At 49.0% G+C, this 16,015-nt stretch overlaps 1 protein-coding gene across 2 annotated transcripts in view; it reads left to right on the top strand.

Annotated features, from left to right (window-relative positions):
* rhbdl3 (rhomboid, veinlet-like 3 (Drosophila)) overlaps positions 1 to 16,015 on the top strand; it is a 54,435-nt gene that overhangs the window by 32,190 nt on the left and 6,230 nt on the right. For both annotated transcript variants that reach the window (XM_063030652.1, XM_063030653.1), the window contains 3 exons: positions 3,730 to 3,842; positions 11,128 to 11,228; positions 14,866 to 14,926. In XM_063030652.1, the coding sequence (XP_062886722.1) occupies positions 3,730 to 3,842; positions 11,128 to 11,228; positions 14,866 to 14,926 (275 nt within the window). The remainder of the gene's footprint in view (positions 1 to 3,729; positions 3,843 to 11,127; positions 11,229 to 14,865; positions 14,927 to 16,015) is intronic.

Genomic DNA, 16,015 nt, shown 5'->3' on the forward strand with positions numbered 1-16,015 from the left:
CCTGATGGTTGAGGGGTGATAACTGTTCCTGAACCTGATGGTTGAGGGGTGATAACTGTTCCTGAACCTGGTGGTGTGGGACCTGATGGTTGAGGGGTGATAACTGTTCCTGAACCTGGTGGTGGGGGACCTGATGGTTGAGGGGTGATAACTGTCCCTGAACCTGGTGGTGTGGGACCTGATGGTTGAGGGGTGATAACTGTTCCTGAACCTGATGGTTGAGGGGTGATAACTGTTCCTGAACCTGGTGGTGTGGGACCTGATGGTTTAGGGGTGATAACTGTTCCTGAACCTGGTGGTGTGGGACCTGATGGTTGAGGGGTGATAACTGTTCCTGAACCTGGTGGTGTGGGACCTGATGGTTGAGGGGTGATAACTGTTCCTGAACCTGGTGGTGTGGGACCTGATGGTTGAGGGGTGATAACTGTTCCTGAACCTGGTGGTGTGGGACCTGATGGTTGAGGAGTAATAACTGTTCCTGAACCTGGTGGTGTGGGACCTGATGGTTGAGGAGTAATAACTGTTCCTGAACCTGGTGGTGTGGGTCCTGATGGGTGAGGGGTGATAACTGTTCCTGAACCTGGTGGTGTGGGTCCTGATGGTTGAGGGGTGATAACTGTTCCTGAACCTGGTGGTGTGGGACCTGATGATTGAGGGGTGATAACTGTTCCTGAACCTGGTGGTGTGGGACCTGATGGTTGAGGGGTGATAACTGTCCCTGAACCTGGTGGTGTGGGACCTGATGGTTGAGGAGTAATAAATGTTCCTGAACCTGGTGGTGTGGGACCTGATGGTTGAGGGGTGATAACTGTTCCTGAACCTGGTGGTGTGGGACCTGATGGTTGAGGGGTGATAACTGTTCCTGAACCTGGTGGTGTGGGACCTGATGGTTGAAGGGTGATAACTGTTCCTGAACCTGGTGGTGTGGGACCTGATGGTTGAGGGGTGATAACTGTTCCTGAACCTGGTGGTGGGGGACCTGATGGTTGAGGGGTGATAACTGTTCCTGAACCTGGTGTTGTGGGACCTGATGGTTTAGGGGTGATAACTGTTCCTGAACCTGGTGGTGTGGGACCTGATGGTTGAGGGGTGATAACTGTTCCTGAACCTGGTGTTGTGGGACCTGATGGTTGAGGGGTGATAACTGTTCCTGAACCTGGTGGTGTGGGTCCTGATGGTTGAGGGGTGATAACTGTTCCTGAACCTGGTGGTGTGGGTCCTGATGGTTGAGGGGTGATAACTGTTCCTGAACCTGATGGTTGAGGGGTGATAACTGTTCCTGAACCTGGTGGTGTGGGACCTGATGGTTGAGGGGTGATAACTGTTCCTGAACCTGGTGGTGTGGGACCTGATGGTTGAGGGGTGATAACTGTTCCTGAACCTGATGGTTGAGGGGTGATAACTGTTCCTGAACCTGGTGGTGTGGGACCTGATGGTTGAGGGGTGATAACTGTTCCTGAACCTGGTGGTGGGGGACCTGATGGTTGAGGGGTGATAACTGTTCCTGAACCTGGTGTTGTGGGACCTGATGGTTGAGGGGTGATAACTGTTCCTGAACCTGGTGGTGTGGGACCTGATGGTTGAGGGGTGATAACTGTTCCTGAACCTGGTGTTGTGGGACCTGATGGTTGAGGGGTGATAACTGTTCCTGAACCTGGTGGTGTGGGTCCTGATGGTTGAGGGGTAATAACTTCCTGAACCTGGTGGTGGGGGACCTGATGGTTGAGGGGTGATAACTGTTCCTGAACCTGGTGGTGTGGGACCTGATGGTTGAGGGGTAATAACTGTTCCTGAACCTGGTGGTGTGGGACCTGATGGTTGAGGGGTGATAACTGTTCCTGAACCTGGTGGTGTGGGACCTGATGGTTGAGGGGTGATAACTGTTCCTGAACCTGGTGGTGTGGGACCTGATGGTTGAGGGGTGATAACTGTTCCTGAACCTGGTGGTGTGGGACCTGATGGTTGAGGGGTAATAACTGTTCCTGAACCTGGTGGTGTGGGACCTGATGGTTGAGGGGTGATAACTGTTCCTGAACCTGGTGGTGTGGGACCTGATGGTTGAGGGGTGATAACTGTTCCTGAACCTGGTGGTGTGGGACCTGATAGTTGAGGGGTGAAAGCTGTTCCTGAACCTGGTGGTGTGGGTCCTGATGGTTGAGGGGTGATAACTGTCCCTGAACCTGGTGGTGTGGGACCTGATGATTGAGGGGTGATAACTGTTCCTGAACCTGGTGCTGTGGGACCTGATGATTGAGGGGTGATAACTGTTCCTGAACCTGGTACTGTGGGACCTGATGATTGAGGGGTGATAACTGTTCCTGAACCTGGTGGTGGGGGACCTGATGGTTGAGGGGTGATAACTGTCCCTGAACCTGGTGGTGTGGGACCTGATGGTTGAGGGGTGATAACTGTTCCTGAACCTGATGGTTGAGGGGTGATAACTGTTCCTGAACCTGGTGGTGTGGGACCTGATGGTTGAGGGGTAATAACTGTTCCTGAACCTGGTGGTGTGGGACCTGATGGTTGAGGGGTGATAACTGTTCCTGAACCTGGTGGTGTGGGACCTGATGGTTGAGGGGTGATAACTGTTCCTGAACCTGGTGGTGTGGGACCTGATAGTTGAGGGGTGAAAGCTGTTCCTGAACTTGGTGGTGTGGGTCCTGATGGTTGAGGGGTGATAACTGTCCCTGAACCTGGTGGTGTGGGACCTGATGATTGAGGGGTGATAACTGTTCCTGAACCTGGTGCTGTGGGACCTGATGATTGAGGGGTGATAACTGTTCCTGAACCTGGTACTGTGGGACCTGATGATTGAGGGGTGATAACTGTTCCTGAACCTGGTGGTGGGGGACCTGATGGTTGAGGGGTGATAACTGTCCCTGAACCTGGTGGTGTGGGACCTGATGGTTGAGGGGTGATAACTGTTCCTGAACCTGGTGGTGTGGGACCTGATGGTTTAGGGGTGATAACTGTTCCTGAACCTGGTGGTGGGGGACCTGATGGTTGAGGGGTGATAACTGTTCCTGAACCTGGTGGTGTGGGACCTGATGGTTGAGGGGTGATAACTGTTCCTGAACCTGGTGGTGTGGGACCTGATGGTTGAGGGGTGATAACTGTTCCTGAACCTGGTGGTGTGGGACCTGATGGTTGAGGGGTGATAACTGTTCCTGAACCTGGTGATGTGGGACCTGGGGGAACATGGTCTTTCCATGACCATGATTGTTCTTCACAAGCTTTTCTACAGAAGTGCTTTGCCATCGCCTTCTTCTGGGCAGTGTCTTTACAAGATGGGTGACCCCAGCCACTATCTATGCTCTTCAGAGGTTCTCACCCTGGTGCCAGTGGTCACATAACTAGGACTTGTGACGTCCACCATGGCTTCACATGACCCTGATCGGGGGCTAAGCAGGTGCTACACCTTGTCTAAGGGTGACCTGCGGGTTAGCGGTTGAAGGAGCATTGTACATCTCCTTTGATAGAGACGTATCTCCACCCTAACACTCAGAAACGGTAGCATCTGGAGGAAACCCACATGGTCACAGGGGGAACGTACAAACTTCTTACAGACAGTGGCAGGAATTGAACCCAGGTCACTGGTAACTGTAATAGCAATATGCTAATTACTGTTACCCTACTGCCTGCAGCCCCGGGGGAAATACCCCTGTGAATCCTTTCTGCGCCTTCTCTGGCTTAATGATGTCCTTCGTGTGTGCACCCTCTCTGTTCCAGGGTGGAGCACCTGGCTTTCAACGTAACGCTGCAGATTCTGGTCGGTCTTCCCCTGGAGATGGTCCACGGATCCCTTCGAATCAGCTTCATCTACCTCACCGGGGTCCTCGCAGGTAATGGAGCAGGGGTGGGGGGGGTCTCAGCTCGTGTGTGTGTGTGTGTGTGTGTGTGTGTGTGTGTGTGTGTGTGTGTGTGTGTGTGTGTGTCTAACTACCTCACCGGGGTCCTCGCAGGTAATGGAGCAGGGGTCAGGAGTCTCAGCTCCTGTGTGTGTGTGAGTGTGTGTGTGTGTGTGTGTGTGTGTGTGTGTGTGTGTGTGTGTGTGTGTGTGTGTGTGTGTGTCTATCTATATACGGTATATCTATCTCTGTGTATATCTATATCTATGTACATACAGTACATAAGAATCAGAATCAGGTTTAATATCCATAAGACCATAAGACAAAGGAGCAGAAGTAGGCCATTCGGCCCATCAAGTCTGCTCCGCCATTTTATCATGAGCTGATCCATTCTCCCATTTAGTCCCACTCCCCCGCCTTTTCACCATAACCTTTGATGCCCTGGCTACTCAGATACCTATCAATCTCTGCCTTAAATACACCCAATGATTTGGCCTCCACTGCTGCCTGTGGCAACAAATTCCATAGATTCACCACCCTCTGGCTAAAAAAATTTCTTCGCATTTCTGTTCTGAAAGGGCGCCCTTCAATCCTGAAGTCATGCCCTCTCGTACTAGACTCCCCCATCATGGGAAACAACTTTGCCACATCCACTCTGTCCATGCCTTTTAACATTCGAAATGTTTCTATGAGGTCCTCCCTCATTCTTCTAAACTCCAAGGAATACAGTCCAAGAGCGGACAAACGTTCCTCATATCTTAACCCTCTCATTCCCTGAATCATTCTAGTGAATCTTCTCTGTACCCTCTCCAACGTCAGCACATCCTTTCTTAAATAAGGAGACCAAAACTGCCCACGGTACTCCAAGTGAGGTCTCACCAGTGCCTTATAGAGCCTCAATATCATATTCCTGCTCCTATAATCTATTCCTCTAGAAATGAATGCCAACATTGCATTTGCCTTCTTCACTACTGAACCAACCTGGAGGTTAACTTTAAGGGAATCCTGTACGAGGACTCCCAAGTCCCGTTGCATCTCCGAACTTTGAATTCTTTCCCCATTTAAATAATAGTCTGCCCGTTTATTTCTTCTGCCAAAGTGCATAACCATACACTTTCCAACATTGTACTTCATTTGCCACTTCTCTGCCCATTCTTCCAATCTATCCAAGTCTCTCTGCAGACTCTCCGTTTCCTCAGCACTACTGGCCCCTCCACCTATCTTCGTATCGTCAGCAAACTTAGCCACAAAGCCATCTATTCCATAATCTAAATCGTTGATGTACAATGTAAAAAGAAGCGGCCCCAACACTGATCCCTGTGGAACACCGCTGGTAACCGGCAGCCAACCAGAATAGGATCCCTTTATTCCCACTCTCTCTTTCCTGTAATTCCATGGGCACTTATCTTGTTAAGCAGCCTCATGTGTGGCACCTTGTCAAAGGCCTTCTGAAAATCCAAATATACAACATCCACTGCATCTCCCTTGTCCAGCCTACTGGTAATTTCCTCAAAAAATTGTAATAGGTTTGTCAGGCAGGATTTTCCTTTAAGGAATCCATGCTGAGTTCTGCCTATCTTGTCATATGCCTCCAGGTACTCTGTAACCTCATCCTTGACAATCGACTCCAACAACTTCCCAACCACCGACGTCAAGCTAACAGGTCTATAATTTCCTTTTTGCTTCCTTGCCCCCTTCTTAAATAGCGGAGTGACATTTGCAATCTTCCAGTCCTCCGGAACCATGCCAGAATCTATCGACTTTTGAAAGATCATCGCTAATGCCTCAGCAATCTCCACAGCTACTTCATGTATCACCAGCATACATCATGAAATTTGTTGTTTTATGACAGCAGTACATTGCCATACATAATAAAAAGACTACAAATTACAGTAAGTATATATAAAAAATAAGTAGCAGTAAAAACGAGGGGAAAAGAGTCGTGAGCAACACACACACACAATGCTGGAGGAACTCAGCAGGCCAGGCAGGACTTGTCCTGCTGACGGGTCTCGGCCTAAAGCGTCGACTGCACTTTTTCCATAGCTGCTGCCTGGCCTGCTGAGCTCCTCCAGCATTTTGTGCGTGTTACTCAGATTTCCAGCATCTGCAGATTCTCTCGTTTGTGAAAAAAGCAGTGAAGCAATTCCAAGAGTTCAATGCCCATTCAGAAATCAGATGGCAGAGGGAAGAAGCTGTTCCTGAATTGTTGAGTGTGTGTCTTCAGGCTCCTGTACCTCCCTCCTGATAGTGGCAAAGAGAAGAGGACATGTCGTGGGTGATGGTAGCAATGAGAAGAGGACATGTCCTGGGTGATGGTAGCAAAGAGAAGAGGACATGTCCTGGGTGATGGGGGCAATGAGAAGAGGACATGTCCTGGGTGATGGGGTCCTTCATGATGGAGGCCGACTTTTTGAGGCATCTCCTTTTGAAGTTGTCCTCAGTCATGGGAAGTCTAGAGCCCATGATGGTGCTGGCTGAGTTTACAACTTTCTGCAGCTTTTTCTGATCCTGTGCAGTGGCTGCTCCATACCAGTTCGAATGCTGTCCATGGTACGTGTGTAGAAATTTGCAAATGTCTTTGGTGACAGCCCAAATCTCCTCAAACTCCTAATGAAATATAGCCGCTGACGTGCCTTCTTTGTAACTGCATCAACGTGTTGAGCTGTGGATAGATATTCCGAGATGTTGTTCATCCTCTCCACGGCTGATCCCTCAATGAGGACTGGTGTGTGTTCCCTAGGCTCTCCCTTCCTGAAGTCCACAATCAACTCCCTGGTCTTACTGACGTTGAGTACAAGCTGTTGTGGCAACACCAACCAGTTGATCTATCTCACATCGAGCTTCGACCTCGACACCACGTTCCTACTCCAGTCCCATCGCCTCTGTTCCTCAAGTATCTAGAAACCTGTTCAGTCTGACTTCTGATGGGGGTGGGCGCTAATGGTTGTAACAGACAAGGAGGTGGGTGATGGGTGTAAAAGACCAGCAACAGTCGAGTGCAGACTGACAAGTGTAACATTCCAGGAGGAGCTGACGGTTGTAACAGTCGAGGAGGGACTGACGGGTGTAACAGTCGAGGAGGGACTGACGGGTGTAACAGTCAAGGACAGATTGCCAGGGTGTAACAGTCAAGAAAGGACCAGTGTAACAGTCAGGGATGGACTGACAGGTGTAACAGTGGGGCACAGGCTGACGGGTGTAACAGTGGGGGACGGGCTGACGGGTGTAACAGTCGGGGACAGACTGACGAGTGTAACAGTGGGGGACGGGCTGACGGGTGTAACAGTCGAGGACGGGCTGACGGGTGTAACAGTGGGGGACGGGCTGACGGGTGTAACAGTTGGGGACGGGCTGACGGGTGTAACAGTGGGGGACGGGCTGACGGGTGTAACAGTGGGGGACGGGCTGACGGGTGTAACAGTGAAGGACGGGCGGGCTGACGGGTGTAACAGTCGGGGACGGACTGACGAGTGTAACAGTGGGGGACGGGCTGACGAGTGTAACAGTGGGGGACGGGCTGACGGGTGTAACAGTCGGGGACGGGCTGACGGGTGTAACAGTGAAGGACGGACTGACGGGTGTAACAGTGGGGGACGGGCTGACGGGTGTAACAGTGGGGGATGGGCTGATGGAGTGTAACAGTCGGGGACGGGCTGACGAGTGTAACAGTGGGGACGGGCTGACGGGTGTAACAGTCGGGGACGGGCTGATGGGTGTAACAGTGGGGGACGGGCTGACGGGTGTAACAGTGAAGGGCGGACTGACGGGTGTAACAGTCGGGGACGGACTGACGAGTGTAACAGTGGGGGACGGGCTGACGGGTGTAACAGTGGGGGACGGGCTGACAGGTGTAACAGTGAAGGACGGACTGACGGGTGTAACAGTCGGGGACGGGCTGACGGGTGTAACAGTCGGGGACGGACTGACGAGTGTAACAGTGGGGGAATGGGCTGACGGGTGTAACAGTGAAGGAGGGAATGACGGGTGTAACAGTGAAGGACAGGCTGACGGGTGTAACAGTCGGGGACGGGCTGACGGGTGTAACAGTGAAGGAGGGACTGACAGGTGTAACAGTGGGGGACGGGCTGACGGGTGTAACAGTCGGGGACGGGCTGACGGGTGTAACAGTGAAGGACGGGCTGACGGGTGTAACAGTGGGGGACGGGCTGACGAGTGTAACAGTGGGGGACGGGCTGACGAGTGTAACAGTCGGGGACGGGCTGACAGGTGTAACAGTCGGGGACGGGCTGACGAGTGTAACAGTCGGGGATGGACTGACGGGTGTAACAGTGGAAGACAGGCTGACGGGGTGTAACAGTTGGGGACGGGCTGACGGGTGTAACAGTGAAGGAGGGACTGACAGGTGTAACAGTGGGGGACGGGCTGACGGGTGTAACAGTCGGGGACGGGCTGACGGGTGTAACAGTGAAGGACGGGCTGACGGGTGTAACAGTGGGGGACGGGCTGACGAGTGTAACAGTGGGGGACGGGCTGACGAGTGTAACAGTCGGGGACGGGCTGACAGGTGTAACAGTCGGGGACGGACTGACGGGTGTAACAGTGGAAGACAGGCTGACGGAGTGTAACAGTTGGGGACGGGCTGATGGGTGTAACAGTGAAGGACGGACTGACGGGTGTAACAGTGGGGGACGGGCTGACGAGTGTAACAGTGGAGGACGGGCTGACAGGTGTAACAGTCGGGGACGGGCTGACGAGTGTAACAGGGACGGACTGACGGGTGTAACAGTGGAAGACAGGCTGACGGGGTGTAACAGTCGTGGAAGTGAGTGTAAGTAATAAGTGATCAAAACACTATTGAACGCAATAAAGAACTCAGAAACGTATTCACCAAGAGTGGGATGGGGAACTCACTTCCGCATTCAGTTGGAGCACATAGCCTGGGTAACCACAAGCAGGAGAATGGAACAGAGAGGAAGATGAAGTGAAGGAGTCTCATTGAGGAGAAACACCAGTATGTGCATGTTAACCCCAGTGGTCTGTTTGTCCCACATAACTGAGTGTGAAGGCAGCCTGTGCCCCTGCCAGATTTCCAGGCACGATGTACAATACACATTGACATCTGCTGATGGATTGTCAGTGGAGGAGGGGAGTTGACAACAGTTTGTCAATATTGGCCTGATGAATATAATGCCTGACCTGGGCGGCTGACAGGCGGACAGCAGCGATCAATGTTCAGTCAGCTTTGTAAAGAGACAGGAATAGATTACCTTCACGCCTGGGATCTGTGTGTCATTGCACAAAGTCAGGATGTTGACGGTATGCCAGTTGAAAGTGTGTGATCTGCAAGTTATGGGATCTACCTGTGCCCCAATTAGCTGGGGTGCTTATTCTAAGTGGCCACTTTATTAGGTATACCTGTACACCCGCACGTTAGATAGATAGATAGATAGATATTTTATTGGTCCCAAAGGAAATTACAGTGTCACAGTAGCATTACAAGTGTAAAAATACACAAATATTAGAAGTAAGAAAGCATAAAAATAAGTTATCTTAAAAATAAGATGTACAAGATTAACAAGTCAAAGATTACAAGATCACTTCCCCAGCTATAGGTGACTCACTATAGAGCCTAATGGCTGATGGTAAGAATGGCCTCATATCGCTCTTAGGAGAAGCGCAGTTGTCTTAGTCTATTACTATACGTGCTCCTCTGTTCAGCCAAGGTGGCGTGCAGAGGGTGAGAAACATTGTCCAGAATTGCCAGGATTTTCCGTCGGGTCCTTTGTTCTACTACAGCCTCCAGTGTATCCAGTTTGAGCCAGCCTTCCTAATCAGTTTATTGAGCCTGTTGGCATCACCCATGTTGATGCCATTGCCCCAGCGCATCACCACATAGAAGATTGTACTGGTGACAGCAGACTGGTAGAACATGTGAAAAAGGCCTGCATACTTGAAGGACCTCAGTCTCCTCAGGAAGTAGAGGCGACTCTGGCCCCTCTTGTACACGGCCTCTGTGTTGGTGCTCCACTCAAGTCTGTCATCCAGGTTCAGCCCTGGTACATGTAGGCTCTCACCGCACCCACGTCCTCACCATCAACAGTAACAGGGAGCAGTGCAGGCTTTGTCCTCCTAAAGTCCATCACCATCTCCTTTGTCTTACTGATGCTGAGCTGCAGATGATTCAGCTTCTACCATTTGACAAATTGTTATTTGTTATTGCAAATAACAAATAGTAGGTTGTTATTGCAAATATCTAATCAACCAATCATATGGCAGCAACTCAATGCTTTAAAGCATGCAGACGTGGTCAAGAGATTCAGGTGTTCAGACCAAACATCAGAATGGGGAAGAAATGTGATCTAAGTGACTTTGACCATGGAGATTGTTGGTGTCCAACAGGGTGTTGAAAATCTGAGAAACTGCTGATCTCCTGGGATTTTCATGCACAACAGTCTCTAGAGTTTACAGAGAATGCTGCAAAAAACAAAAATAAAATCCAGTGAGCGGCAGTTCTGTGGGTGAAAGTGCCTTGTTAATGAGAGAGGTCAGAGGAGAATGGTCAGACTGACAGGTTCAAGCTGAGAGGAAGGTGATAATAACTCAGATAACCAGTGGCTTGCAGAACAGTATCTCTGAACACACAACACATCGAACCTCGAAGTGGACGGGCTACAGCAGAAGACAATGAACATACACTCAGTGGCCAGTTATTAGGTACAGGAGGTACCTACTGAGTGTACATTACACGGGCTGCCTCTCTGGCTGTGAGAAATTTGGGTGCAAGGGTACAAAGGGGGCCTATTCCAGTTGGCTGCCGGTGAGCAGTGGTGTTCCACAGGGGTTGGTGTTGGGACCGATTCTTTTTACGTTATATGTCAATGATTTAGATGATGGAATTGATAGCTTTGTGGACAAGTTTGAAGATGATATAAAGATAGGTTGAGGGGCAGGTAGTCTGCAAAAGGACTTAGACAGATTGGGAGAATAGGCAAAGAAGTGACAGATGGAACACAGCGCCCAGCAGTGTATGGGTTGTGTACTTACTAGATAGAATAAAGGCGTGGACTATTTTCTAAACGGGGTGAAAATTCAGAAGACAGAGGTGCAAAGGGACTTGAGAGTCTGAGTGAAGGATTACCTAAAGGTTAACCTGCACGTTGAGCTGGTGTTGAGGAAGGCAAATGCAGCGTGAGGTAGTATACGTGGGTTTACGGTTATATGCTCTAAGTCGTGGTTACGAAAGGTACAAGATCAGTGAATGTTTCTCCGGGCTTCTCAAGCCTTCACTCTGATGCCTTCTCCCCCTTCTCATCAGGTTCACTGGGCGTGTCGGTGGCAGACATGACTGCGCCCGTAGCGGGATCCTCGGGAGGAGTTTACGCACTCATCTCCGCACATCTGGCCAACGTAGCCATGGTAATGAGACGCGCCTGGCCCCGGTGCTTTTCGACGAGTAGAGTGCAGGATCCACATCACACACACTCTGTAACAAACAGACCTTCCGCAGACACGTGGTGGCTAGTCACCAAAGACACACAATGAGAGTCAGTCATATTTCGAATTAGTTTATTACTGTCACACGTACCGAGATACAGAGTGTGAACACAGAACATACAGTAGACCACGGGCCACTTTGACATGCCAAACCCCAACCTACTTCCACACCTGGATCAGTCTAATCCATTTTTCTTTCATCCACATGCCTATCTACTGTAAGCATCTGTTTAATGCCCCTAATGTACCTGTCTCAACCACCATCTCTGGCAGCAATTTCCACATACCTAACACTCAGTGTTTAAAAAAAAACACCTCTGACATCCCCCCGCTATACTTTACTCCATTCATCTTAAAATTATACCGCCTTGTATTAGCTATTTCTGCCCTGGGAAGAAGGGTCTCAACCCAAAACATTGGCTGTCTATTCCCATCCACAGATGCTGCCTAACCTTCTGAGCTCCTCCAGCACACTGCTCTAGATTTCCAGCATCTGCAGTACCTCTTGTGTCTGGAAAGAAAGTGCTGGCTACGTCTCTTATCATCTTGTACACCTCTATCAAGTCCCTCTCGTTCTCCTTCACTGCAAAGAGAAAAGCCCCAGTGCACTCCACCTACAGTGCTGTGCAAAGGTCTTGGGCATATATATATACAGCTAGGGTGCCTAAGAGTTTGCACAGTACTGTGTTTGTCAATGTGTAGCAAAGAGTGAGTTTGTAAATCTGGTAGGGAGCAAAGGATTTGGGAATGGCAAGGGTGGGGCACTGCAGGAAGGGTCTGGAACAGGTGGCAGAGAAGTAGTGCTGGAAGGAGGTGGATAGTGCAGGTGCTGAGACATCAGGCAAGGTCATTTGATTCCAAACAATTGGTTTATTGATCATTACAGACTGTTTCTCTGGTGCTTCCCATTCCCTCCACTCTCCCTTCCCTTTTTCCCAACCATGATTCCCCTCTCCTTGCCCCCTTCCCACTCTCAGTCCACAATAAAGACCCAGATCAGAATCAGGTTTATCATCACTCACATATGTCATAAAATTCATTTTTTTTTGTGGCAGCAGTACGATGTAATACATAGAATTACTACAGTACTGTGCAAAAGTCTTAGGCTCCCTGGCTATATACAAGACCATAAGATATAGGAACAGAATCTGACCATTTGACCCATCAAATCCACTCCACCATTTCATCCTGGCTGATCCAATTTTCTTCTCAGCCCCAATCTCCTGCCTTCTCCCCATATCCCTTCAAGTCCTGACAATCAAGAATCTATCAAACTCTTGCTTAAATATACATAAAGACTTGGCCTCCAGAGATCCCTGTGGAACGAGTTCATCACTCTCTGGTAAAGAAATTCCTCCTCGTCTCTGTTCTGAAAAGGATGTGCCTCGATTCTGAGGCTGTGTCCTCTGGTCTAAGACTTTCGTACCGTAGGAAGCATACTCTCCACATCCACTCTCACAAGGCCTTCCAGCATTTTATAGGTTTCAATGAGGTCACCCATCATTCTTCAGAATTCTAGTGAATACATGCCCAGAGCTATCATATGACAGGCCATTCAATCCTGGAATCATTTTTGTGAACCTCCTTTGAACCCTCTCCAGTTTCAGAACATCCTTTCTGTGATAAGGGACCCAAAACTGCTCACAATACTCCAAGTGAGGCCTCACCAGTGTTTTATAAAGTCTCAATGTTACATCCATGCTTTTATATTCTACTCCTCTTGAAATGAATGCTAACATCACATTTGCCTTCCTCACCACAGCCTCAACCTGCAAATTAACCTTTAGGGAATCCCGCACAAGGACTCCCAAGTCCCTTTGCATCTCAGTTTTTTTTGTATTTTCTCTACATTTAGAAAATAGTCAACCCTTTCATTTCTTCTACCAAAGTGCATGACTGTACACTTCCCTACACTGTGTTCCATCTGCCATTTTTTTGCCCATTCTCCTAATCTGCCTGTCCTTCTGTAGCCTCTCTACCTCCTCAAAGCTACCCGTCCCTCTACCTATCTTCATATAGTCTGCAAACTTCGCAACAAAGCCATCAATTCCATCATCTAAATCATTGACATATAATGTAAAGAGAATCGGTCCCAACACAGACCCCTGTGGAACACGACTAGTCACCAGCAGCCAGCTAGAAAAGGCTCCCTTTATTCCCACTCTTTGCCTCCTATCAATCAGCCACTGCTTTATCCATGCTAGAATCTTTCCTGTAATATCATGGAGTCATTGCTTGATAAGCAGCCTTATGTGTGGCACCTTGTTCAAAGGCCTTCTGAAACTCCCAAGTACATAACATTTTCCTTTGACTATCCTGCTTGTTATTTCTTCAAAGAATTCCAACAGATTTGTCAGGCAAGATTTTCCCTTGAGGAAACCAGGTTGACTACGGCCTATTTTATCATATGCATCCAAGTCCCCTGAGATCTCATTCTTAATAATTAACTCCAACATCTTCCCAACCACGAAGGTCAGACTAACTGGCCTATATTTCTTTTCTTCTGCCTCTCTCCCTTCTTGAAGATTGGAGTGACGTTTGCAATTTTCCAGTCTTCTGGAACTATTCCAGAATCTGTGATTCCTGAAAGATCATTACTAATGCTTCCACAATCTCTTCAGTCACCTCTTTCAGAACCCTGGGGTGTACACCATCTGGTCCAAGTGACTTATCTACCTTCAGACCTTTCAGTTTCCTGAGAAACTTCTCTCTAGTTATGGTAACTTCACAGACTTCATGACCCCTGACATGCAGCATCCTGGTAAACCTCCTGTGCACTCTCTTTAAAGCTTCTACATTTTTCCTATGATGAGGAGACCGGACCGGAATGGAACACAATACTCCAGATGTGGTCTAACCAGAGTTTTATAAAGCTACAACTTTACCGTGTAGCTCTTAACCTCAATTCCCCAACTAATGGAGGCCAACACACCATAGGCCTTCTAAATAAAATTTACAATGTTATTTGGGTGGTACGGGGGAGAGTTATTTATTGCCTATCCGCTAGTTAACTCCATGGCCTGGTGTGGAAAGGTATAGTTTTGAGCTTTGAAGCTGTCGGTGTAGTTTTCCTTCCTCAGCTGTTTAACTGAGCTGCCAGTGAGGGTTTGACCAAAGAAGGATGGAATGACTGAGGAAGGACAGTAGCTTCCCTTACAGCAGTGGTTCCCAACCAGGGGTCTATGGTTAATGGTAGGGGTCCATGCCTTAAAGGAATTCAGTGAGGTTTTTTTCCTACAGTTCTACATTTTCTCTATCATAGAGTCAAACAGTACAGAAACAGGCCCTTTGGCCCACAATGTTGTGCCAACTCTTTCACCTATTCCTCGATCAATCTAACCCTCCCCTCCTACATAGCCTCTACCTTTCTGTCAACCATGTGCCTGGCCATCAAGCACCCATTTACACCAATACTACGTCAATCCTACTTTAACATTAAAAAATTAAATGACTTATAAAGGCCAACCCCTGTCGGTGCATTTTACATGTGGGGTAGGACCGTCTCCGAAAACTACTGGAAGTGCTGCAAAACTGCTCAACATTGCATTATGTTTTTCAGAACTGGTCCGGAATGAGATGTCAGTTCAAACTGATCCGGATGGGAATTGCCATGATTTGTAGTAAGTATTCAACAGAGCCGAGGAGGAATTTCTTTTGCCAGAGGCTAGTAAATTTGTGGAATTCATTGCCACAGGCAGCTGTGATGGCCAAGTCACTGGGTATATTTAAAGCAGAGGCTTTTGAGTAGTAAGGGCATCAAAGGTTACAGAGAGAAGGCAGGAGAATGAGGTTGTAAACCACAAACACAAGGAGGTCTGCAGATGTTGGAAATCCAAAGCAACACACACACAATACTGGAGAACTCGGCAAGCCAGGCAGCATCAATGGAAAAGAGTAGTCAATGTTTCGGGCTGAGATCCTTCATCAGGACTGAGGAGGAAAGGGGAAGACACATCAATAAAAAGGTGAGGAGGGGAGGGGAAAGAGGCTAGCTGGAAGGTGATAAGGTGAAACCAGGTGGGTGGGAATGTCAGGGGCTGGAGAAGAAAGAGTCTGATAGGAGAGGAGAGTGGACAATAGGAGAAAGGGAAGGAGGAGGGGTTGAGAGGAATAATAAATCAGCCATGATGGAATGGTGGAGCAGACTTGATGGGGCAAAAAACCTAATTCTGCCCCTAATGTCTTATAGAACCATATGTGCTGAGAAAAACTATACATCATCTGCTGTCAGTTTAGGGGTCAGGACGGTAAATTCAAGGCCCTGTGGGATGCCCTGAGGTCTGAGTACGACAGCAGATGAAATATTGCATCTGAACAGTGATCACGCTCTGTTCCTTTGATGGTTCAGCAGTTCGGGCTGAGCCTGACAGAGTGTACAGTCAGGCACTGGGTAAATCAGTCCATGCACATTGAGTACAGGGGCAGAGGTTGTGGCTGCCACCATCATGTCCCGATGCCATCCAGTGTTTAGTTCATCCACCCACCCTCTCCAAAGCCCCACCCTCTTCATATGAGTCATCCAGTGGGGCAGGAAGGTGTGCTCATTAACTTCGGCTCATCTAGTCCACGTTAAACTGTTATCCTGCACAGTCCCATCGACCTACACCTGAACCATAGTTCTCCATACCTCTCCCGTCCATGTACTTATCCAAATTTCTCTTACATGTTATAAATGAACCTGCTTCCACCACTTCCACCATCAGCTTCTT

Source organism: Mobula hypostoma, chromosome 22 (assembly GCF_963921235.1).
Source record: "Mobula hypostoma chromosome 22, sMobHyp1.1, whole genome shotgun sequence".
In the NCBI taxonomy this organism is placed as follows: domain Eukaryota; kingdom Metazoa; phylum Chordata; class Chondrichthyes; order Myliobatiformes; family Myliobatidae; genus Mobula; species Mobula hypostoma.